At 35.1% G+C, this 26550-nt stretch overlaps 1 protein-coding gene across 10 annotated transcripts in view; it reads left to right on the top strand.

Annotated features, from left to right (window-relative positions):
• The window catches only part of FER (FER tyrosine kinase), a 153020-nt gene that overhangs the window by 68678 nt on the left and 57792 nt on the right, over positions 1-26550 (top strand). For 6 of the 10 annotated variants that reach the window (XR_010994640.1, XM_068177444.1, XM_068177448.1 and 3 more), the window contains 3 exons: positions 9063-9155; positions 15490-15693; positions 19181-19303. Coding sequence is in view for 7 of the 10 variants with exons in the window: in XM_068177444.1 (XP_068033545.1) it covers positions 9063-9155; positions 15490-15693; positions 19181-19303 (420 nt within the window). In the remaining 3 variants the exon portion in view is untranslated. Of the gene's footprint in view, positions 1-9062; positions 9156-12979; positions 13147-15489; positions 15694-19180; positions 19305-26550 lie in introns of those variants that run through there. The other 4 variants (XR_010994641.1, XR_010994642.1, XM_068177449.1 and 1 more) reach the window with 4 other exon arrangements.

Below are 26550 nucleotides of genomic sequence, written 5' to 3'. Positions count from 1 at the left end.
CCTATCTGCACTGCAAAAGCCCTTGCTGGCTACTTTTTCCTTCCACAAAAACAGTTTTTATGGAAGATCTCGGCTTAGATGTTGAAGTACATTTAGTCTTTTTTTTCTCTAGAGAACTGTTGACATTTTTGATAATTTAGTGAAATCCAAGTATCATCTTTTTAAAAATGAAAAAGCTGTTAGGTGTATATAAGAGTTAAAATGTACTGTGTTTATGGAAACATTATTGCTAACCCCCATTAAGAGGTGCTCGACTTTCATTAAGACATTTAATACAGGTTCGTGTGTTTGGAAGATTTGCTAATTATTTAAAAGATGAAGGTGACATTTCCCTGACATTTCATATGTAGCTTGAAAAATTAGCCTTCTGAAAGTCTTAATTAAAACAGAAAACAGAGCAGACAACTTAACCATACATTCCGTTATGATAGATAGGGATTCAAAAAAGAAAGTGAAGGGTCAATCATATTGTAGTATTCATAATTATTTTTAAAAAATGAATCTATTCACACAGAGTGTTTGCTGATATCCAAACCTTTCCTAAGTAAAATCTGCCAAAGGTTTTTCAGGTTTTTGTCTCCAAATATTTCACCAGTTAACTGCTGCAGTTTTCCTGGGAAAGAAAATACTTTCTAGCCTCTGTTGTAACTTTGAAATCTGATATATAAGTAATGAAATACATAAAAGTAATCATAAGAGAAAAGAACTTTTTTTTAAAGAAAACAAATGTTTTTGATAGTAAGTTAAATAAGTTTCTGAACTTCTTACAAATTGTATGTATTATTTCTAATAGCCTTTTAAAAACTTTTAATATTAACATCATATTGTATTACTACATTGCTGTAGACCAGCCTGTAGTAACACTGCCTGATTTCACATATACCAATAGTGACTTCAGAGTTACCATTCAAAATAAGGTCTAAATGTTCCTGTAGATAGCAGATCACTAGAAGGGATCAAAACCAAAAAAGCATGCCAGAGGTTTTCAGGAAAAGAAGAAGAGAACAGAAAACATTACATTGCTGTCTTAATTGATGTGCACCTGCTTCCCAAATGCCATAGAACTACAGAATAATTTAAACTGGAAAAGATCTCAGGGGGTCCATCTGGTCCTGCTTCTTGCTCAGAGCACAGCCATCTTTAATGTTATACCAGCCTGCAAAATGCCTTATTCATGTTGAGGTTCTAGCAGCTCCTCCAGGAAACCAGCTTCAGTATTTGATCACTATCCTCATTGTGAGGTTTTTGGCTTTTTTCAGTGTTTAACCAGTGTTTTTCTTAATTCAAATTGTCCTTTTGCTATATACCACAGAAGAGTTTGGCTTAATGTAACCAGTAGAATTAGTGAATAAGTAGATTGGGCTTTACAGACTTGCAAAGTGCAATGAAGGGGAATGTGATAAAGATGTGTTGGGTGTGGGGATACATGGGGGAAGTGAATAAGGATTAATGACTGTTCTCTGTCTGCAGAAGCAAGAAGTAGGGCTCATCAAATAACCACAGCGGGCAAACGATTCAAAACAAGCACAGAAACATATTCTTCAAAAATGTGTAATTAAGTTGTGCAACTGGTTGCTACAGTAAGGTGTTGTAATAGGTTATATAGATTCAGAAAACAGCTAAAAATATGGAAGGAAAATCCTTCCATGACTGTTGCATGTAGAAACATTAGATCTTAACTAGTAAGGCTGATCTTATACTACAGATCCTCAGAGGACAAAGACATGCTCTGAAGAATTGTCATTCTCTTTTTCTTACAGGTTATTACTCCACTGGCATAGTCTAGGATATACCTTTGCTTTGAGAAATTATAACAGTTAGCAAATTTCACACTAGTAAGTCTTGTTTTTCAGGCCACCTCCTGCAATTCTGGATAGGGAACGTTAATTTGCATCCATTGCACTGTTTTACAAATGTATACATCAATTATGCATAATTTCTGCTGCTTTGGAAGCTGTTTAAAACAGAAAATGCTGCCTTATCATGAAGTGATTTTTGAATACCTATGTTGTTTAATTGGTTTCACTGTGTACTTGAGATATTTTTAATTAGCTTTGAATATTTAAATTTTTAATATCTGTATTATATCTACGTGGCTCTGCACAGTTCTAGATATCTACAACAGTAAACTAAGAAAATAAATATTACAGTTCCTGGAAAGGGACTCCAAAGAGATGATCTACTCGACTCAAGTAATCAGCTTATATCCAGCCAGCAACTGGTTTCATGTGTGAGTGCCATGTTAAGAATTTAAAATACTCTGTGTTTTTTTGTAAAGATATGATTCTTTATCTGGTTTTCTACATGTGGTCTTTCAGAGATACCTAGATCTGTCATGAATGGGACAAAAAAAGTCTTTTTAGGAACAATATTAGTCTTATTTCTGAAACCATAGACTTTAGGGGTGTTGGCCATGTTCTGCTATATGCTCAAATTTTAATATGTATTTATGTCTTTTTCAGTAAGCGCTAATAGCTGTAAAACAGATATATGAAGATTTTTGTGGTTAGTATATCCACTCATCAATTAGTAAGCCATAGTTAATGTTGCAGTATAAGTTTATGACATGCTTTTGGGGCTGCACCTCTACTGAAGTGACTAATGCAGATGATCATTTTCAGAAAGTTATTTTCTCTATTTTGAAGAGTTCCTGCTTTTAAGTCACAAAACTTCGTTCTCACTCCATACTTCCATAGACTTCAAAAAAAACCAAAAATATTCCTTGTTCTGCCCATTGTCTAAATTTAAAGCCTTGAGATGAATGTTGTTCAGCACATTTTTCATCAGGTAATGCGTGTCTTTAAACAAGAAAGGAAGCTAGCATTCATTTTACAAAAACTGTATTATTTACTCTGGCAAATGCTGTCTGTATGCCTGTTTCATCTGTATGTTCATTGAACATATAGTTTGCAGTAGCTGCTGAAATTTCCGTCTTGTTTTATTTTAGAGCCCTTGTATAGTACTGAAATAATCTTCATCAAAATATCTGAGGACCAGTTCCCTAGCCAAATCATAGAAACAGTGATATCACTTTCATCTTTTAGATATCACTGATTATGTTCTTCTAATTGAAGTCTCCTTCGGAGAGCATTTTCTCTTTGAGTTGTAGAGTCATCATCACATTTCCTCTAAATTTCCAGTGAAGGTTCTGTGTTTTAATTTGCAAGCCCACATTCAACTTCTGTATCCATGTGGACAGTTCACATCTGACTCATGAGGCATTTTCTTTGAATGGAATAATATTAGAGTATGGGCTTATTTATATCACTGTACATAAATGGCTGACTAGTGTTTCAGGAATATTCAATATATGCTGCATTGTCCTTTGTCTCTTGCTGATAATCTTCCACCTTTGATTCGTAGTGTTACCATTTGCCTGTCCCTTAGAAGCATTAATTCTATTTTATCTTTATCTTCGATCTCTCTCCAGCCTCTTACTTCAATGCTTTTCTAAAAAGAATACAGACTATTTTTCTTTTATGGTAACCTTTAAAATACAGCTCCAGTCCTGGATTTATACAGCTAAAAAACTCTTCTGGGCTTTTACATCACACAGTTCCATTTAAGCAAAATCTTTTTTTTTTTCTGTTGCTTTTTCTTGCCTATGTTCATTGAAAATACTGTTATGACTCATCTGGTCTGTCTTTTTGATTGTGTCACTCTGCTGGGTATATTATTTTATTTCTCATGCATTGTTAAGATTTGCAGTCGTTTTGCTCAGTGACAGGACTGTGTGCTTGACAAATGGGAGATTTGTTGTCCACGGGAATGTTTCAGTTGTAGGGCATGACCATAGAATTGTTGTGAAAAATCTGCTAGAACACACAGGACCTCACACTGCACAAGATTTCCCAAAGGGAACATAGGAAACACAGAAGCCCAGATTCTGGTCATATATAAAGATGCAGTTGAGGAAATCCTCAAGTAAAATAGCAGGTGCTTCACTCGTGGTTTTCAACTGACCTGAATCCTGTGCTTCTTTTTTCTTAAGCTTAATTTCTCCTTTCTGTCATTTGTGAGAAGAGAAAGAATGGAAAGGGAAATTAAGAGTGTCAGAATGGTTATCTTATGTTGTGATATCTGTCATGGTTTGACGCTGGCGCAATGCCAGCGCCCCCCTGAAAATGCACCGTCCCTAAATAAATGCTGTGAGATGCGATCAGGAACAGAGCAGAGCAGGCCCAAGCTTAGAAATAAAGGAGAAAGAACTTTATGAAGCTACTACTATGATAAAAGACACACACTAAATTCAGAATGAAAACCGTCCAAAACACTCCTCCTCCCCCCCACCCAAACTCCATTAAACCACAACTTGGAGACACAACTTGGACCCTCAATCAAGTCATCACCCTTCAGATAATCAATACTCAGTCCCTCAAGGGAGAGAGGAGTCTCTCTTGCACCATAGACTCCCAGGAAACAATTGCCACCTCTTGTGTTTCCCTGTCACACATTGGCACCGCCCGGAGAATATCTGCCAGTTGACACTCTCCTTTCCATGTCACAGTGCTCTCACTACTGTGCATGGACCAAGACTGCTCATATGGCTCTTTTAAGGATGTTTTGCCAAGGACCAAAAGAAACAACAGTTCAGCATCTCATCTTGGGACTACAGTTCCCCCCATTTTCTTCCTCCCCTGGGGCCGAGGGTCTCAAGAACAGAGATCTTCTTCTTCCTGAAGATAGAGGACATCACCACACCCTCCTCAGCTTTTCTCTGTTCACTCCATTCCTGTGCTGGTAGTCGCTGAAGCAGGTCTCTTGGCTCACCATTGCATCTCTCTAAAAATGCAGTCTCTGTTGCAGGAGAAATTGGTTCAGTCTATGGCTAACAAAAAAAAAAGTCCAGCCACAAGCCACTCCTCCCACCTAGAATTTCTTCTTCTATCATCTCAGGTTCCAGACTGTCTCTCTTCTCTTTCAAATCGAGGAGGAGTAATATTTCACAAAGCTTTCATTTCCCAGGAAAGGGTTAAAAGTTCTGACTCCCAGACGGCTGAAATCTCTGCCCAGAATGCCAATTCCCATGGCTGGGCACCTTCCCCTCACTTCTCTTTCTCCTCTGCTGGCAAAAAGAGACAGGCTCTCTGTCTCTTTCCCTCTGTGGGTGGGGGGGAACAAAGACATCTCAGTTTCTCTCCATCCTTTTGTCCAGGGGCCGGCCCGATTCCAGTCCCTTCACATCCTGGCCTACCTCTCCCAGGCCTCATGGCTTCCCCTCCCCCACCCAGCCCGTGGCTGGGCAGGGGAGCTCTGCACTGCACTCTGACAGGAACCAAAGTGACAGCTCCCCTGGGAGTTCTCTGCTTTTAAACCCCTGTGTTCTCAGAGGCGTGTCCATACCTTCAGTGGCCACTCCAGTTGCCAATATCCAAACCTGACCACGGATTGGTTTGACCCCAACTTCCTGAGAAACTTCACTTCCGTGTCAAACCAGGACAACATCTCTTGAAAAAAGCTGAAGTAATTGTTTCTCCTTTTAAGAAGGAAAGAAAACTGAACAACCTTGTATCCTTTCATTCCAACACTTCATAGGAGCTGCCCCACCATGCTTCAGTGGTACCAGTACGGTTATAGCCCTGAAAGTGTGAGCTCATCTCCAGTTCTTCCTGTTTACTCACCAGCTGACTGCATCAGCATAGAGGCATTTCAGTGGGCTCCCAGTGAAGCTGACTTTGTGTCTGGAGTGGCTGAAATTCCCAGGTGTTATTTCAGGTGTTCTCCTGCTGACCTGCCTGGCTACCCCAGGCTCCGGGCATCCCAGTGGTGTGAGTGGGATGACATCTCATCCACAGCTTATCATTGTTAAACCTGATGGTATCCCCTGCCTCAGTTATATCTAGTTTATTATAATTTCAGTTAGTTCTGGGGAGTCCAAATGGCTAGTCCTAAAAAGGGAAATATCTGTCATGCATTTTCCATAGTTCTTTTTATTATGTGTTCTCATGAACACATAAGAACACATAAGTGTGTGTTTAAACACACTTAAAAGAAATAGGTTAAAATATTTTCTAATGACAGCTTGTATTTGCATACATACCTAGCTTCTTAATGGTGGAGAACATTTTTTTTCTGTAGTAATTCAGTTATTGCATAAAATATTACAACTTATAGGTTAGTTTGCTTTCTAGTGAAATTGGTGTTGTATAAAATAAAGTGAGAAATCTTGCCACCACTTTCATGATGTCTCTGACAGTAATTAATTTGAGTGGAAATGAAACTGAATCAGCTAATATGCTTTAGTAGCTGTACTGTGTATGCTAGTTAAGTGTAATACTCCATAATGTGTCTAGCTCAGGTTTGTTAGTCTGATAGTCACATGTCTTACGATTTTGAAACTTTTGTCATGACTACATATTTGGCATGTTTGTTCTGTTTGGTGACATGATGTCTGTTGGAATGAGCACTGTGTGGAATTGTAATGAACTTTCTGAGTGAATAGTGTCTCTTCTCTCTGCTAGGTTATTGCAAAAATTTAAAATTACCTAATACCCTGAAATAATCTTTTCAACTACTAAATCCTCTGTTGAATTGAGAGGGTCTTGGTGGAGAGGTTCAAAATTTGATGTGGCTGGGGAAAGATTGCTGAAAGATAGCTGTTATGTGTATTTGTTTTTATTTTGTAAATCAAACTTAAATCCCTGATTTAACTAGTAAGATTGTACACACATATGTACATAAATACATACATTTAAAAAGAAGTAGATGGGATGTTCTGGGTTGCAGTTTTACACTAGTCTACGAAAAAAAATGAATTTAATGTACACTAAAAATATACTGATTTATATAATATTCGGAGTGAAAAACAGGTTTCCTGCAATATCAAATAGTTTCTTCTAAGGCACACTGCAGCTGGGCAATGGCAGAAAAAGTCAGAAGAAGACCACTGTTTTTAGTTTTGTCTAGGTTGCCCTAAAAATACTTGAATGGAATAAATAAACTCAGTACTGGCAACAGTTGTGTTTTGTCATATATTTGGTTATGCCTACTGTGCAAATTCTGAATCTTCATTGCTCTAAGATACAGATTAGTTTCAATATGTCAGGGGAAAGAACTCTGGAAATGCTAAATAGCGTTTATAAATGTACTGCAGTTGGAACAGGACATGTGCTACATTTTGAACAAAGCCAAAGTTTATCCCTTAAATCCACATTTCAATACTCACCCTGTTTAATGGAACTGTTTGCCTCTGTATGTCATTCAGTGGTGCTAATCAAAGTTGTCCCAGGCCTTGAGTCTTGTATTTTGAGTCAGAAAAGCTCCCTCTTGTTAATATTTTTTTTTGTTAATGAGAAATTGGTGAATGTAGAACCTTACTTGTAGTTCGATGTTGTTGCTAGATAAGCAGGCTTTTAGTGTTCACTTGAGATGTAACTCTTGAGTTTTGGGTGTGGGAAGTAAAGTAGAATTTGTGCGTCTTTTGATAACTTATTTTCTCCTGTTATGTAAGAAATATACATTTAATTGATGTTAAATCTCGTGGCTGAGAATGAAGAGATGTGTGGAGTGGATCATTCCACAACCGGCACGCTAGCTAATATAGACTTTGCATCTTTAGTTTTTAATAGGATTTTTTTGTTTGGGTTTGTTTGGTTTTCTGTTGCTGGGTTTTTTTTTTGGTTGGTTGTTTTTTTTTTTTTTTTTTGTTTTTTTTTTTTTTTTGTGTAAGCAGTTTAATTCAGCAGCATCATAAAAATAAAAATCAGGTTTCAGCACAGAGTTGTTTTACTAAAATTAAATTATTTAGTATATGACAATAATTGAGTCTGATAAAAGGTATAAAAATGTTATTGATGAGTAAGTGGGCACATAGTTAACGAGTATTTCTGTGACAGATGCACTCCCTATCAGAGTTTTCTCAATATGGCTGTTTTTTGCACTGTTTTATTCAAAATAGTGTACAAATTAGGACAAATTGCAGACTTCTGTGACCAAATAAATAGTATTATTTTGCTAAGAGAGCATTTAAACTGTATCTTGTAAAATAAACTCTATTTGGAAATAATTTTCAGACTGCTAAATTTGGTGTGCAGATTTGTTGCTTGTTTGGAAGTCCTGGAATAAACTGAAGCTGAATTTCTTACATTATGAGATCTTTGGTTTCTTCTGTCAAACATGTACATTGGAAACTTGGAAGCAATTTTTCTTTGTAACACTGGCAAACAATTGTAGTCTGTCTTCATTATCAGTATTTTACAGTTTAGTTAACCTAAAGCTAATTAGAATGAGGTTGTTAATGTATGATTTTTCTGCTTCAAGTTTGTATACTTTGTGAGTACTCATTGAATTATCTTTGCTGTTTCTGAAGGTGATTTACAAGCAATAAACTCAGTTTGTCCATGTTACAAACACTTTTTTTTAAAGGTTTTTATTAATGTGAGAGCTGATAGTAAGAGATGAAGAAAAATACAGTCTTCGGACTAAGTCAGCTTATGAGACCTTGGAATTTATATTGACTTCTGCTGAACTAGACATGCTGAAAGGCTGTTTCAATGTTCCCGTCAGGGCCGTATTCTTGCAGAATTTTAAATAGAGACGGTGGTTTGTCAGAAGTGACAGTGGCACTTACAGTGTACAGTAATGCCAGAAGAGAAATGGCTTCTATTACTTGCAGTAATGGGGGCCAATATTTACAGGTAGTCTGTTGTTAGAGAAGAACCTGTTAATCAAGGTAAAAAGCCTTAAAAAAAGGATAATGCACATATGTAGTTTTTTACTGCGTAGGGGTTTTTATTACATAGTTTCAAATCATTGTCCCTTTAAAATTTCAGGTATTTCAGGAGAACTGAGAGTTATGTCTCTTGTTTTTGGAGTATAAAAGAATTTCAGTTTTCTTTATAGTTCAAATAATTGCACAAAATATTTTAGGAAATACAGAATTTGTAAGTGGTTAAATTGATCTGTGCCTAATCCTGCTGATATTGACACTTTCTACTTTGTAGCAGTTCAGTTCCTATCTTTTATTTGAGTGAAATTCAGGATTCTATATTGCACATTCTCCAATAAATCAATGATCCTACAGATTTGCTCTTTTTAACTGAATATTCTGGCCTTTCTCCTAGGACAAGAAGGATAAAGTCTCACGATTTGACACTATACGTCATTCCGTAGCTGGAATTATAAGGTCTCCAAAATCCACGTTGGGTTCATCATCGGTAAGTAGTACCAATATTGAAGTGTTGTGATTTATTCTGGTTTTTTTTCAGCTTAAATAAGATTTCTTTTTCCTTGAAACATCATGTATTTCCATCTGAATGGACAAAAATTATATTAAAATAATGTTATATAAATACTGTTCTGACTGATCATCTTACAGGATAATATCATAGTGTAATGGTTTGTCAGAACAACTTGCCACACTTCAGGAGAATCACAGTTTGTATGTTCTTTGCAGCTCCCAGAGTGATGCTATATTGCTGAGAATATTCTTCCTAATGAGGCTGATTTTCTTGAAATGCACTGTATCATAATAATCTGTAGTAGGTTAGGTGGCCATACATGTTTTACCAATTGTTGCAATAATTGTATTACCCATATTTTTTATAAAAAGCTCCAATGTATAAGCATATTATATTATATATATAGTTAGCTTTTGTTCATATTCTGTAATTGCTGTATAAACATCCTTGTTTGTTTAACTTTGTATTTCCTTCTGTTTGTTTCGTATGGAAGCTTGCAAGATTAGTTAGAATCCTTGAGCACCTACTTATGGATGTGTCAGATTGTACTTGAAAACCTTCAGCCTTTTTCTTGAAGTGGAACATGTGATCACCATAACCCTCCCAACTTAAAATCAAACCAAAACAACTCACAAACCATGCAAAAGGAAAAAAAAAACTGGAATAACATTGGGTGAAGTTTTTAAAATAGTTTAAATGTCTTTTAATTGTGATCTTGTCACCTGAAATAAAAGCTCAGAGTAGCATTCTTGAGAAAAACTCAGAAGGAATGGGTCTTCTATTTTATGCTGCAGAATTGCATCCAAGGACCCATTAAAGGACACAGCAAACCATGTTTAAGCTAGATAGTATTCAGAATAATGGAACAGATAACAATTACATATGTGTAAATATACATGTGTATACAGAGGACAACTGTACATAGTGATGAAGAAATGGAAAAACAAGTATGATCATGAGATAAGATTAGGGTAGAAAGGCTTTTCCTCTGAAAAACATGAAAGTTGCATGCATTTGAAAAGTAACAGGAAAAACTGTGCTAAAATATTAAAATCCTTGATGTTAAGCAAAATATCCACATTATTGTGATCTTCATTTTATTAAAGTTCTAGTTATGGTAAAAAGGCAGCAGGTCGTATTAAAAACTGATTAAAATGTATATTTCTGTGATCTCTGTTCTTTATGTAGGTGAGGCACAGCATTCATCTCTATTTCTATGTATTATAAAACGTATGACTTCAAAGTAAACCAAAAAGCTTCCAGAAACCACAGAAAAAACCATACTTAAAACTGCTTCAGAGAAAAAATGGAAGAGAAAAAATATCTCAAGAGGAAGATAAAAATAAAATGCTTAGATTAAATCAGGGAAAGTCAATGTCAAAATGTCAGTTGGCATAAAGTGTCATTTTAAATAGTCCATGTGCCACACTGTTTTCATTCCATGGAAGCTGATGTAAATCTGGCTATAGATATACGGTAGATAGGATTGGTGAAACCTTGGAATATATTTGGAAGAAGTAAGATTGGTATTGGTTCATTTGAGTCAGAAAGTAAAATCTGAGTAACAAGTGCAATCTTGATTACCTGTCACCTAAATGACACCTAAATTACTTCAGAGTTAGAATACATAACCTAGCCAAATTTCAATTTTACTTTGTATTTTGATTTAGTGATTTTGTGTTAGAAAAGCTGACCATATCTATACAGCTCAAATTTGCTTCATTAATTAGTACTCATTTAATACCTGTACTCCATTAATTAGTACAGGTATTAAATGTGGTCAGCTGTTTCCTGCTGACAACTACATAACCATGTTTAATTGCTAAATATATAAACTGGTACTTAAAACTTATTATCCATCAATATTCAAAATTATTATTGAATGTGTGTTATAAAGTAATATTAACATACATTTAAAATTTTTTTTAAATAGACCAGTACAAAAAAAGATGTCAAAGCAGACTTGGAAAAGGACCAGTAATGATCCTTTCATATAGTCTAGTCTAAAATGTGATCTCACCTACCTGTTTGCAAATTATTTGTTTTAGTATTTAAAGTTTTTAAGTATTTCTAAGTATTTAATTTTTAAATATATTAAAACTTTAGAAATGGAGCAATATCATTATTTAAATGTGGTGCTATATTATAAACACTGTCCATTATTTTTAATTGGTGGGATAAATTGAATTATCTTTGTATAAATTTGAGAGGACTAATTTTTTGTTTGTCATCTGGAAAAAGCCATAGGGAAACTGTGCCATTCTAAAAGCAAGCAGGAGTTTTTGTGTGTTGACACTGAAATTCTATGTATGATATATATCCTCTCAGAATGACATAGGAAAAAAGTGTCATTTGATGAGAAAGAAACAGGATTCAGGTAGTTTTTCTCACATGAAATGCAAACCCAATTTTCTATAACAGCAAGAGGTGTAAATTTAATCATATGAGGAGAGGAGAAAGAACAGTGGGGGTAACTTTCATGTACCGGTAATGAAATGCTATGAATAATCTTAATGAAGAGTCTGAACAAATTGCATCATGAATACCAGCTTCTGCCCTTCTGCATATTTTTTTCTTTGTATGAGGCATTTGAGCTTGACACAAACATCTGCTTTTGTCGATAGGATTTTTTTTTTTACTGTTTATAGGATAATAGGTGGAATTAAATCTTGTTTCAGATGTTGTATTATTTGCATATGGGAATGAGCCAGGTACCCAGAGACAGACTATTCCATAGGGTATTGTCTCAAATTGTCAACCTAAATTTATTGCTTTACATTCTTATTTGTAACAGTGCTACTCTTTTACAGTGTGGAAGAAAAAATACCTTGATAAAATGTTTTGTTTGCTCAAAGATGGAAAATAAGGGATTACTGAACATTTACATTCAGAATATATACAAAAATACAATATTGAGCATGCTATTAATGTAATAAAATATAATTTCCATTATTATTTTTATTTAATTGTTAGTGCAGGTGCAGGAATAGTACACAATTTTTTTGAGTAAGATATAACACACTGCTGTTTGCTCACTTTTTTTCTTGAAATAAGGGAAGGAGCTGAGGACTGCTTCTTTTTACTGTTGGAGAAGAGCATATATTTTAATGGATTGTTAAGCAGGGAGAGAGAAAGCGGCTTAATATAAGGAAAGAGGACAGTACTAGATCCATGAGGAGCATGATGGAATACATGAGGCCATCTCCTTGTAGAAGAAAAAGTGTGATTAAATATATAAGGACACATCCCCCAGCCTCACCCAATAAAATAATCCATGAGTGAAATATGGCAATAAATGGAAATCTTAAGGGGAAAAAAGGAAAAAAAAAAAAAAAAAAAAAGGGGAGAGAGGAAGAGTTGAAACTTGCAGTGTGAGTTCCTTTCTTTCTGCACAGTTTGGTTGTTATTGTTACCTTCCAGCAAAATTAACAACAAAAATCCTAGAAGCAATATTTCTTCCTTTAGGCTATTGACTCATGGAGTGCTTCTGTAAGCGTACATGTAAATGAGCAAGAGATCTATCCCTAAATGAGATTGTAAAACATTAAGGCCTAGGATATAAACTTGTCATATTAACTTGCTGGCTGATATTTAAGTAGAGTTTAAAGAAAAGAGGTGTGAATTTCATTTTGTGCAGGTAGCTTTTTTTTTCCTCCCGTTGTCCTCATAGACCAATCTATCATCCAATTTGAACTATAAAATGCAGTAGAAATATTAGCACTAATAGTGGTAAACTGAGTTGAAATCAATATTAATTAATTATATAATGTGCATTGGTACTTTTTTTTCTGGGCTTTCAGCCATGTTTTATTCTTTAGCCAGTTAGGGTCAATATTATATTATAGAAACAATATGTTGGAATCAGAAGACTTGTTTAAAAAAGAATGTGATTTTAATAACACTCAAGACAAGAATAATAGCCACTTACTTCATCAGAAAAACCACCTTGATGTGATAAAAAGTAAAGGTAAGGTGAAGTGAATGACAATCAGCAGAGAAAACTCCATGGAATTTCCATTTTTTCTTTCTGAATTAATAAATAATACTTCAGTCAAATTTCAAAGAGGGGGAAAATTGATGATAGAGTTATAGACAATACCATTGTTATCTGTGTCTAAAATGCTCTGTTTTCCTTCCATAAACTCTTTCTCTTGTCATAAAGGCCCTTAAGATGCTTTGTTTTGAGATTTGATCCTGATTGTTTGAATGGTGTCTCATCCTGCACCCAGTTTGTACATAAGCAAACGTTACAATCTGGTGGCTTCCTTTTTAAGGTATAAAATAAATTGCATGTCAGGTTGTTTTTGGTTTTGTTTTTTTTTTTTTTTTAACTTTCTTTCATGAAGGCCATGAAGTAAATGAGTATACCTATACTGTCCTTTTATCCTTAGGAGCATTCCCTCTCAAGTAGGAATCTGCTCCTCTTAAAGGGTTTGCTGCTCTAAACATAACAGAGGTTTAGGTTTTCTTTCAAGTCAAGCTCAGAATCTCTGAATAAATTAATAAATAAATAAAATAATTACCTGAAATAAATGTTTAAGTAAATAACATTGTCTAACATTTTGAAAGCTTTTCTTTTTCTTTTAGAAATTTATGAAAGAAAATGTCATAATGTCATTTAATAATGGTGAACAGTTTTCACCTGGGATGTTTTTTAACTGTTGATGAAATTGAAAGATATGACTACCTTCTTGGCCAATCAGTATCTCTGCTTTTTAGCAGCTCATTGTGCTGATGAACGCATAACCCTGGAGTACAGCTTTTGCCTCTAAAAACTCTGTGCAATTTGTGTTCAAGCTGTAGTTACTTCTTACCTAGTGCTTCCTATCTCTGACTCTGTAACAGGGCATGCTTTTTCTAGTAATCAAGCATATTGATTATAGTGCTTGTTTCAAATCTCAGGTCTGAAATTCTTGATGAGAATTTCATCCATGATGACTCTCTCTGTTTCTGTTGATACTTGAGAACGCAAGGTTCTGTCAGGTTCTTAAATATGTTTTCCAGTTTTCCATCAAGATCCTGGACTAAACTGGTCCTTTGAGGTTTAACTTAGGCAACCAGAAGCCAACAAAGACATTTTTTAACAGCTTAAATGTATCCAAGTACTAAAGAATTGCAGATATTTGGAAACAAGAATTTCTGTGTAGATTCCCATTCTTGGGTCTGCTCATTTCCACTCTCAGAGTCTGAGACCATTCCTAGTATTTTTTGGACTAGGTGAGGCATTGTAATCGAGTTATCCTCTGAGAAGAACCTTGAATGTACAGATGGCCTCCAACCTGGGTTGTTATCAGGGCAGAGCAATAGCAGAGGTGAATTTAGAATGGTATTGCTTTGCTTGCATCTGTTTGATTGTCCTTCATTGAGATGTAGATCACCATGCTATTACCTAGGTGCAATTCAGGAGGCTGGGGAACATTCACATACCTGTTCTACTCACAGTGTGAACTGTGTTGTCATTCAGAGCTTTACCACTCTGGCTGTGAGAATTTCTATGAGCTCTGGCAATGCTTTTGAATCACATACAGCTTAAAGGCTGAATTACATACAGCTTGAGGGCTTGTCTTCCTACCCATAACAAATAAATCTGAAGTGGCGAGTGACAAAATATAAAGTTTTCTTCAGTGTTTTGTTAAATAATGTAGGCATGTTGAAATTAATGTGTGAAATCATGGATTAAAACTCATCAGCTTCTACTTACAGCTAGTAGCTTCCATTTGCAGCCAATTCCATGTAGTGGAGACAATTCCTTACAATCTTTGTGTCTTATCATAGAGTTCATAAGGACGCTACACCCAGGTGTGTACTTTGCACTACAGGGTACGTGCTAGGAAACAAAGCTCGTAATTACTAATTTATTTGGGATACAATTGATAAATTCTGTGTAAACAGTTTATCCGATTCAGGTGCTTTGTATGAGTCAATGGATTGCGGTTTTGTGTCTGAGAAGTTTCTGTCTGGATAAAGAAATGATTTTCAGTTGTTAATCGCATGTCAGAATGTGTGAGAAGGATTTGGTCAGTACAAAAAAATAGCAAGCCAGATAAAAAATAGTGCATGGTTTTATGAATGATTCCTTAAACTTCTGCTTTTGATATATTGATTTTTCAGGTAAACAGAAAAGAAAGTGATCAATATGCTTTTGTGCAAGTGTAAGAGCTGTACGAGCCTTGATCTTGTTGGTTAATAGAAATATATAATTTAGATACATAAACCAGAAATTATTGTTGTTTGTGATACTTTTCATGTACAAGTAAACTCTAAAAATGTACGATTATAGTAACATTTTTCTTCAATATTTTTCCCCAAGTTCTTTGATGTAATCTCAACCACTGAGAAACCCTTGGCTGAGCAAGACTGGTATCATGGTGCAATTCCAAGAATAGAAGCCCAGGAGCTGCTAAAACAGCAAGGAGACTTCTTGGTGCGAGAGAGCCACGGGAAACCTGGTGAATATGTCCTTTCTGTGTTTTCAGATGGACAACGGAGACATTTTATCATACAATATGCTGATGTACGTCTCTGATATAGTACTAAATATTCAATTTAGGATCTACATAGTTTACTGTAGCAAATGGATTTAGCCTTTATGTGCAAATATGAAAGCTGTTGGAAATATTTCTATCAGTGCTGGAACCAGGGGTAAAGGTCATTCTGGGAAACAAAGGAAAAGTATGAAGTATCAGGTTATTCAGTATCTTTTGTGTTATACTGAAAAGCCGAGGTGTTTCTGTAAACATTTTGAAATCTGGAAATTGTTACTCTTTCTTTATGCATTTACATTTGGTTATTGATTATTTGGTTACCCATTTTCATAGCTGGTGCAAATTAGGCTACTTCTAGTTCAGACTGTAAAGATCCCACTGCATCTTCCTGAAAAATGCAAACAGCCACGCAGAAGAAAATAATCTGTGTTTATTTTTATACACATGGGAATTGAAGTCTCTGTTGCACTTGTAATGCTTATTTTCTTTTTAGTCCTGTGGTTATTGTTTTGTTCAGTATAACACAAACACTTTTGGATGTCATACAGTGTGTATGCTTCTAAGGACTAGAATTGACTCCCTTGTTGCTCTGAGGAAAAATCGATGACTTAATGAACAATATATTAATTATTATCTACCTTTATACAGAATGTTTTTTTTATTCTTCTTACTGGATTGCTTGGGTTTTTTAATGTATATTTTTTTTTTTACATTGCAGAATTTTAAACTTATTAAAAATGTGACAGTTCCCATAACATTGCTAGAAATTTTTCTTGAAGTATGAAATTGCAGCAAATCATTCTCAGTTTTGAGTTCAGTAGTGCAGTCTCTTCAGTCTTTTGTAATAAAGTTTCACACGTACAGAAATATTCTCAAATTTAATTGCATAATGGTATTACACTGAGGCAATTTCATTGTCTGAATCTCCAGATGATGCAGCATGCCTGGTGTAACTCAATATTGTGTACCTGGTCTATTTTCTTTTGAGAAGCAGTGATGTTTTTCAAACTTCAAAGAGGTTGGAATGCTTCTCTAGGATTAATGATTATAGACAGTTGTCACACTGGAGAGTGTTTATTAGTTATCACCTAGAATTTTCCTTGTAGAAGTGAACATACAGTCAATGTTTATTTTATTTTGATTGTATGACGTTAAAGTATTTTGATATGTCAGAGTGCAAAATGAGAAAATAAAAGCAGTAAAATGACCTATAACCTAGAGTCTTACAAGGTGCTTGGTGCACCCTGATCTGACCCAGCAGAAATAAAAGCACATTATATATGTGGTCTAACTGGAATAATTTTGTGCAAATCATTGTATGTGCAAGTTGATCTTGAAAAAGATAGACTGGACTTTCAAGTCTAAGTTCCAGCTATTATTTCAGGGTCTACCTGTAAGCTGACTCTTCTTTTGTGTGTGTGTGTGGGTAGGTTTCCATCAAAGCAAAACAAAACAAAAGAAGCTATCTTTCTCTCCATAGTTTTGTACTTTCTCTTAGCAGTTTAATTTGAATTGTGAGACTTACACTGTTTAATGTTGCATAGCTTGGACAGTCCCAGCATTGTCAGGTCAAAATACTTATCAGCTTGTACATTTACTAATACAGCATTATGTTCATCTGCTCTTGGAATTAATTTGTAGTAAATTTTCTTGTCAGTCATGGAAGCTAACACTTTTTTTTTGTCCTTAAAGACAAAAAAAGTCGTCTGTATGCATTCCTCAGTCCTCTATATGCATTCCTATGGGGTAAATTTTTTGAGAATGAGAAAAAAGCTTATTAAGCTCTAGAAAATAGGTGTTGGGAGTGTTAGGGGCATATAGTGAGGGATTTATTAATGAGCATTTTTGTAGGCAAGTTTAAGGAGAGTTTAGTACAAAGGATTTGTTTGTTTACATTGATATGAACTGTGTGGAATTAGGTTTCTGACTGGTCAAACCACACTCTTGGATCATTGACAGGTTTCCATATTTTCTTCTGAATCAAGTACTGAAGATTAGAGTAGGACATCTGTTTTAACGGCAGTCCTTTAGTTGTATAAGTGTTCTGTCTCTAGTTTTATGATTATTTTAAAATCTAGTCTTGATACAACTATGTGAGTGATAAATTAATTAATCATTCAGCTTTAAGCATCAAAATTCACGGCTGTCATTCAAGGCTGCCATATTTTTCACTTCTGCTTTTTGAGGCTGTGCCATTTAAAAATTTTTGTTTGTTAATGATCTTAATAAGAGTCAGGATTAGGTGTAAATACACAGAATGAAAGGACACTGGCTTCTCTAAAGGTTTTACATAAATGGAAGCAAATGGGCAGTGGCTGGCTCTGGAATGAGGAAATAATAGTAGTGGTGATTGCGCTGAGGAGACTTTTAGGAGAGCAAGTTTTTTTGGATCATCAGCACAGAAGTATGAAGGAGCTTATTTGAAAGGAGTGGGAACTAGTGTTAGTGGTCAATCAAAGCTGAGTCACTATTTAATAAACAACAAAATATTCAGTCTGTGGAAACATTTTTATGATAGAGATCTGTAAATGTTAAAAACAGCTGACAAGACCCTGCTGTCTTTACCAACAGCAATGACATGTTTCAGGAAGTTAAGCTTTAGCCTTTAAGGAAACAATGAACTTAGCATGCACTGTGCAAGGAATTCAGCCCTGCAGGCTAAAAGAAGGCATGCCAGTGGTAGAGGTGTTCATTGCCCATTTGTGTAAATTAACTTGAATCACCATCTGTGCTCTGAGTTTTTTAAATTCCAGTACTTGTTCATTGTTGCCTTGTCGGGCTGGCTTATGGCAGCTACTGCCTTGTGGAAAAAGCTCTGTATCTGTAGATGCTGAGACTTACTAAAGCAGGAGACTTCATCCTGTTTCACAATCATCTGCAGGGTCCTGCCCAACTTCTGTTTGAAGCCTGGTATCACCTGCCTTTGTCTCTAGTTCGTTTAGACATTGCTGATAAATACTCTTTATTAAAGAGCAATCATGCATTCTATACTCTATTCCAGGGATTTACTAAATTTACGAAACAATAAATGGAGGAAGAAGATATTAGGATAGTATTGCATATCTCCTGTTTATTTTATCTCTAGTTGTATTTTATCATATATATTTTTTAGTTTGCTTGCTGTATTTTTTAGAAATAAATAAGAAATTTGTGTTATTTTTTCTGGTTTACAATATTTTTATTTCACTCTGTAATAGTTTTTATTTTTACTGGCCTATTTATTTAAATTAAGAGTTTAAATAGTTAAAATCGTTAAATAGAGTTATTTTATCGTATTGCCTTAAATGACTGATGCTGTAATTTTGCATTTATTAATTTAGCATTTTCATAACTATCATTCAGGTTAAGTTAGTATAAATGCTACTCATTAGGTCAGAAAAGGAATCTAAAATAATACAAGTGTATATTTTTTTCTGTGTTGTTACTAGTGAAGAAAGTTTGGTCAAGTGCTTTTGCAGTTTCTTGTTCAAACTATTGCTTATAGAGAAATAAGTTTTTCCTTTTGTCTCCATACAGAATCAATATCGTTTTGAGGGAACTGAGTTTCCAACTATTCCTCAGCTCATAGAACATCATTACACAACAAAGCAAGTTCTTACAAAGAAGTCGGGTGTTGTTCTGCTTAATCCCGTTGTTAAGGTAATGCATACATTCCAGAACCTTTATTTAACAGACAATAACTTTGGGGAGTTTCTGTTATTATTTAAGTGAGCTTCTATGGAACTTCTCAGAAGATTTTTCATTTTTGTTCATTTTGTGACTCAGCTCCTGATCTCTTTCAAACTTCTCACCTCTGTGCAATTCATTCACTTAAAACAACTCCACCCTGATTCTTACCATGAATTTTTGCTATTTTGAAAGAATGGCATTCAACTTCTTACCAAGTATCTTCATACTTTTATTTTTGGTTTCACACTTGGATTTCCCTACTAAGTAATTCAAAGTAGTAGTTCATTGCTGTTCCTTCTATAAAGTAAAAAATTTATTTTATATAATGGAGAAGGTGTCATGAAATTTGGAAGACTTAATACAACTGCATTTTGTCTTTATTTTATATCGCAAAAATAAGTTAGACACATGGAAAGGTACTGTTATTCCAGCATCAATGAAAATTTAAAACAAAAATTTTCCCTTTTTTTTCCCTTCCCTTTTTAATCAGGAAGCTATTGCAAAAAATCTTTCAGGATGGAAATAAAAAGGGATAAGTATTAAACTGTATCAGTGTTTTAAAAGTCTCCTTGACTTCTTCCAGCAGTTTTGCAGTTAGTGTCTATCTAGCTGGTATTTCATTCATAAGCCAGCTCCACTTATATCTTTGCATCTTAACTATGGGTAAGCCTTTTGTTCTTGATATATTTATTTTTTCAAGACTGGTTTCAAGCCTGCGTTCAACAAAATTTTAGGAAGTATGACAATTTATATTTCACCATTAATTACCTACTCCAGGGTCCTAGTTCTTTCCTGCTAATAATCCTAAGAAAGTCAAGCACATTCTTTTTCTCAAAATTGCACTTAATCTGCACTTAACTCTTCTATATAATTTTAAAATTTCAAGAATGAGACATTGGAAATACACGTTTCATGTTAATATCGTGTTGATTACCAAACTGATGCTTCATAAGTTATTGCTTACATTCATTGTAGATCACATGAGAAAGCATAGGACATTAATTTTGATGTGTGAGGAATTCCTTTTGATATAAGTGGTTTAAGCTACAAATAAGGGGTAGTCAAGCTCAAAATTAAGTCTTTTTAAATCTGTTTGCAAATTTCTCTCCGTCTTTAATATTGTGTTTGTTTTAAAGGTGTAATGCTTTTTCTGACTGTACATAATGTGAGAGCAGCCCTGTGTTAGCAAATGTAAAACGATAGTATAGAATATTACCACATCGTTTTACTTATTGTCTGATAGACTGGAACACACCTAATTTGTAAAATAGCATTCATTCTTCATTCTCTGTTGCTTACTTTGAAGACAGGAAGTTTCCTATTTCTGCCTTTTTTGTTTCATTTAGTATTTTCTCTTCATTGAATTAAGTTTTAATTTAACCATAGGCTTGTGTAACTATAGCCAAATAATTTTTCTAGTCCCTATCTTCTAGAGCAAACATACTCCCAGATGGCATTCCTGGTCATTTCACCATTATCGCTGCGGTGGTGGCAGCAGCGAATTCGCCCCCAAGCAGCAGCTCGACTGTTCTCCTCCAAAGCCGAGAGGGCAAGAGGGAGCTCGCAACTGCCTCAGCCCTCTTTATTTCCAGTTCAATTCTTATGGTAGTTCTGCTCCTAAGAGAGGAAACCCTCGGATAAGAGAGTAGGCAACTGCACCTTTCCAGGGACAACTTCTTTTTTCTGTTAAGTACCCGGTCGTTATTGTCTTTTAGCAACAAAATGGGAGATAATTCTCTAAGAGAAAGAAAACAAAAGAAAAAACCCTAACTTCCAGCAGGCCTTTTGTTTTTCCTCTATTCAGGGGGAAAATGAAATGGGTCCACTCCTCCCTCCCTGTGTTTGTTGACTTGAGTTAGTATCAACTAAACTCAATATTAACTAAAATTAGTGGAAATAATAGTATTTCCTCTAGGATTGTGCTAGTTGGTAGATGATCTGAGCTGCAGGGCACAACTACTTCAGTTACTCGGGTTTCCCAAAAATTACGCAAGTAATTGGCATCTATCCATAAAATTCACAGGCTGCATCTGTTTTTTCATATGACTTACCTTGTCCTGATGTGCTTCAGTCTTAATATTCAAGAGTACTTCCTTTAGGGTTAGTAAACCGTGACTGTTAGTCACTAAGTACTAAGAAAAGTATTGAGTGACAGAAAACTGATTGTATAGGTTTTTTTAAATATGCATATTGCAATTGCATGTATACTTTCATGAATTTATGAAATAGGATGTCAGTTTCTTTAGCTGCTAATACTTGCTGTAAACTAAAGCCAATATATAGTATACTTAGTGCTTTCTGACCAGCAGTTTGAGCCAAATAAGGCAGTGTTGAAAAGGGTGTTAGTTACATGATTTGATTTCCTTAAGAACAGCTGTTCTCAAAAATATTTAAATTGTTTTGGTTTGAGCTATAATTTTACGGTGGTTTCAGTTCTCTTATCTGATAAAAACTATTTGCTGTATTCTGAAGTACTTCAGAGTGAAGCAAAAGAGTGTTGTGAACTTTCGTTTTTAATTTGCATGGAACTCTGGCTTCATATGGGGAAGTGCAGACATTTTAAGTCGTTTTCCGAAGTGAAAACTGACACCTAGTGTTGGGGGTAATTTATGCATTATGTGCTATTACCAAGATGTCATTAATCATTTCATTAAAGTTCATTTGGCAGGTGCAAAGACTGTTTTTGCTTTGTTCACATTATAGTTGCAGAGCAGTCATTGTCATTTCATGTAATCTTTAATCTTCTTATGCAAATTGCTGTCCCTGTAATAATCTATTTAGAATTTGAAAGTTAAATATTACAATCTTCACAGCAAGAAAAAAAGGTTGTCCTTTTTAGTTTTCTTTACCTTTCCTTCCTTCCCACAGTCATTCATCCTCCTTTACTATGTTAGTAAAATTAGTGTTCACCTTCTGTGACGTTGGCCTTGAAAGGAACAGGCTTAATTGTGTCAAAAAAGGCCTGTCCCATGTCCCATTTCATGTAGACTGAATTACCTGGTTGGAATTTTAATGATTCTGTTATAATAGAATTTAAATTAGAAAAACTGATGGCATTAAAAAGATATCTGCAAGTAACTTATTTAATGGAAAAGTGTCTCATTTATCTTATAGAAAAAAAAAATGTACTTAATGTTCTTCAGGTTGTTATTGATGGATTGACTGGTACACAAAACCCCTGAGTAACTCAAAGCACACCCTAGGACTTTATTAATAAAAATGCTGGTTTTACCGTACTGGATGTAGTTTAACCTTTTAACAGCTTTGACCTCCTGTTTTGGAGGTTTTTAGATTTTTTGAAATATAATTTCTTTTTATATTTTTACAGATTACAAACCTGTATTAAGGTGTGAATGTGCTTCAGTTTGGCTACTAGAAAAGAGAATCATCAAAAAAATAAGGAATACCATTTTAATTTAAGTGTGCCTGTATTAAAGTTTTCACTTGGATCATAAATCCACCTTTGAAGAAAATCTGCCCAGGATGCACAGCTGCTCATGGGAGGGAGTCCAGTTTTCAGAACCAGGAAAGATTTAGCCTGAAATGATGCTTTTCCCCCAAATAGATGTTTCTGATTCTGAGCACCAATCGATTCACTCTGGAGATCTGCTACTATTTCACTAGTGCTGAAATGCTCTGAATGCTCTGTAGTTAATTCAAATTCTGAGCTTATGGAAAAAAGTTAAGTGCTGCTTTGTCAGATGAGTTAAGCCATGTGTTTGTTACTAGTAACTTTAATTTAAAAATTCTGGATCTATTTTAATATGACAAAGAAGCCTGTGGTATGGTCTGATACATTTTGCGTACACAGGAAAATTATGGATCATAAATGATGAGGTGAAAGAAAAGTGCTGAAAGAAAAAACCCAGGTATTTCAAAGTAGTGTTTCTAATGCTGATAAATAAGTTTGCAAATGACGTTAGACTTCTCTGCAGCTCTGATGCTGTCTTCCAAGGTATGAATATATTGATGAGTTAGACTTGGAAAGAAATTCGGAAGAGCTATAAATTTAAGTTAGATTTTCTTCATGAAAATTCATGAGTAAAAATCTGAAATGACGCTAATTTTTTTGCTGGTGTTTTTTCAGGGAGGTTTGTTTTATTTTAGCAAAGCAAGCTGAGGTTCGATGTTGCAGACAACACATGTGCTTAGAGTACAGGTAGTGTGTGCCCCTCAGGCCAGCAAAGCACATGAGGAGGAATTGAAGGAGGCTACTGAACAGTCTCAGTTTCAGGGAAGTGCTCTTATGCCTGCTGGGAGATACTGGATAGAAACAGGAAAACTTAAAAAGGCCAAGTTTATCACAAAGTAATGCTGTCACACAATTATAGATGCTCATTTCATGTCTGGAGACCACTAAGATGCTGCAGAGGGAAGCAGTGGCAGTAATGGTGCTGCCTGTGGGGAAGATCATCTTGAGTCTGTTTGTCCTGGGGACAACTCTTGAGGAGCAGGAATCTGAAAGGAGGAAGCAGCCTGTAGCAGGGAGTGATGCAGTTATTGCAGCTCTCTCTTGGCTAGATCTATCATTCCAAAGAGGATTCCTATGGCATCCTGGATTACCTGTGTGCTACCCACCAATTTGTCTAGGCATTCTGTAGGAATGCCAAGAAGAACCTGGTGATAGTGATCTTTGGATGTTAGTTTTTGGCCTAAAGCTGTAATTCTTATGAGTGTGGTTAAAGTCCAATACATACATTTTTAAATGTCACAATATATCTTCAGTTTTCTTTAAGGAAATAGATCACCATTAAAAGTGAGTGTTTATAATATGCAAAAGACATACTTACTGGAAATTAATGTATTTATTCAATATGCACAAAATTAATCAATAGCCTGGAGCTGTTGACATTTGAGAGCAGAGTTTCACATCTTAATATTAGATGTGCATTTCAGTTACATTCTTATTCCTTCAGAATTTGGAGAAGTGTCACAGGATTTGCTTTTAACATTTTTTAGCAGAGATTATTGCAATATTTCTGTCAGGTAGCAAAAGGAATGCATCATCCTTAATGGCAGCCTGTACTTGTCCTGTAGAGAAAAGGGAAAAAAGAGAGTAATTTACTCTTTGTGCTAACAAAGTCCTGAACCAAATTTATGTATAGTATCAGATATATTGACTATTTTCAAAATTGAAAGTATTTATTTTCTTAAAAAATCTCATTAAATTGTGTTGTAATAATGGAGGCAGATAAGGCTACTTGAATAAAGAGTAACAAGGGTTGTTTTATATTCAGTGATCAGAGTTTTTTGTAGTTTTTTTTAGAGGCCATGGTAATAAACATCTGCTCTGTTGAATGTTTCTGATTCAGTCTTGTTTTTCTAGTATTTCTTTCTGTGATCAGGTTTAGACTAAAATTGAAAGATAACACTCCTAAAGGATGTAAGCATTATGCTCAAACCTAGAAAAAATATATTTTATCAAGTATATTAATTTCATTTTAACAAATACAATGTAATTTTTGACCAATCTTGTTATAAATGAAAAATGATCCAGCCAAATTAAAAACTAAAAAGAATTTATTTTAGCAATAGAGATCTAACTTAGCCAGCCACACAGAAAAGGGCAGTGCCGAGCCCGGGATCGGCGCTGGGTGCAAGACACAGAGATCAGCCTCAGCAGAGGTTTCACTCTATGCTCCCACACCACCATCCTGGTACAAGCGATTTTTATAGGGAAAATTTTGTCTGAGGCCTGGATTTCGGCATTCAGTCCTTTGTTTCATTCAAAGTCCCATAAGTTGATGAGATTTCCTTCTCGGCGACAAGGTAGAGAAATTCAAAGTCTGGTGTCGTGGAAACTCTTGATGAAATTTACAGGAACAGAGTATTCACATGTATCGGCCCGGGGGGATGTTCCTGATGTCCATCTCGGGTCGTTCACGCGATGATCAGCGCCTGGGTGTCTCCATATCGCCTCAGATAAGTCCCATCTCCTGGCGAGCCACATCTCCTTGCTTGTAAATCAGGTTTCAACACACGCTCAGTTTTGCCTGAGAAGAGGGGGGGGGGCTTCTAATGCCAAAGGGTACATCCTAACAACTATTTAACATTATATATATATATGAAGCAAGAAAATGGCGCGAATTATACCTGTTACATATAACAAATCTCATAAAGAAAAATCTCTGTCCTTGAAATTTTAAATGAAACCTCGGCAACATGTGCATTCCTACTTTCTGTACAACTTTCATATAAAAAAATTACAGAATGCTATATTCCTGTGTGGAGTGAAAATTGAATAAAATGAGTTATCTCAAACACAGCTGAAACACTAGGAAGTAGAAAAAATAAATAAAATTTATAAAGCAAGTGATGGAAGCAAGCCATTCATTCTTATAAAAAATAAAATGGTATATTGTTAGGAAAGAGTAAAAATTATTAAATGACAGACAAATATTTTTTGATAACTGGTAGATAAGAGAATAAACTACTTCAATTAAAGCATCCTTCATCAAAGATTATTTAGATTTACTAGATTTTGTTGCTGGTAATTTGTGTATACATGTGAAAATCAAAGGATTGATTGTGTTCTGTAATATTCTGGGCGTAAATTATGCCTTATGGAGCACTTGTGAAAACTGGGGCTTTTATCAGAAGTTTTATAACCAGATGTTAATACAGTGTAATAAAATTGTATTAGAATTATTTATTATTTCAGCCGCTTTTCTGCTGCAACAGAACTAACATACTTAGGAGTTTTTTAGAGATTCTGACTTCTTCCCTGTATTTGGAATTCAGACATACCCTAATAATTATTTTCCGTAAGGTGGTGAGTTGTAAACTTCTGGTAGTCTTCTAATTATAGTTTCTTCCTGTTTTCACTAGTGCAGTCAGGATGACCTTAATGCAAATAACTTTTCAGTATTTTCATAATATGTGACTGACAAGCACATAACCTTCCTTAAAGGTGGGCTCTCATGAGTCAGAAAACACAATGGAGATTAAGAACAGGAATGAATGTCTGTGTTCTTAAATTCCTTTGTAGAGTTACATTTGTGCACAGTGGGGTACTGTGAAGTAGCTTGTGGTTGCTTAAGTATTTTGGTCTCCACCAATTTAAGTGGAACAAAATGTTAAAAAGGAGTGAAATGACATTTCAGCTGTGGAGGAGTAAAGGATACACACAAAAGGAGCTATAGGGTAAGAAAGGTGCATTTTTCTTAAATCAGGTTAGTTCATCTGATGTATGTAATAGTGTCTCAATTCTAAAGAAG

This window comes from Anomalospiza imberbis, chromosome Z (genome assembly GCF_031753505.1).
Source record: "Anomalospiza imberbis isolate Cuckoo-Finch-1a 21T00152 chromosome Z, ASM3175350v1, whole genome shotgun sequence".
In the NCBI taxonomy this organism is placed as follows: Eukaryota; Metazoa; Chordata; class Aves; order Passeriformes; family Viduidae; genus Anomalospiza; species Anomalospiza imberbis.
Note: the sequence above shows the minus strand (reverse complement) of the source record. Positions and strands in the feature narration are given on the sequence as shown.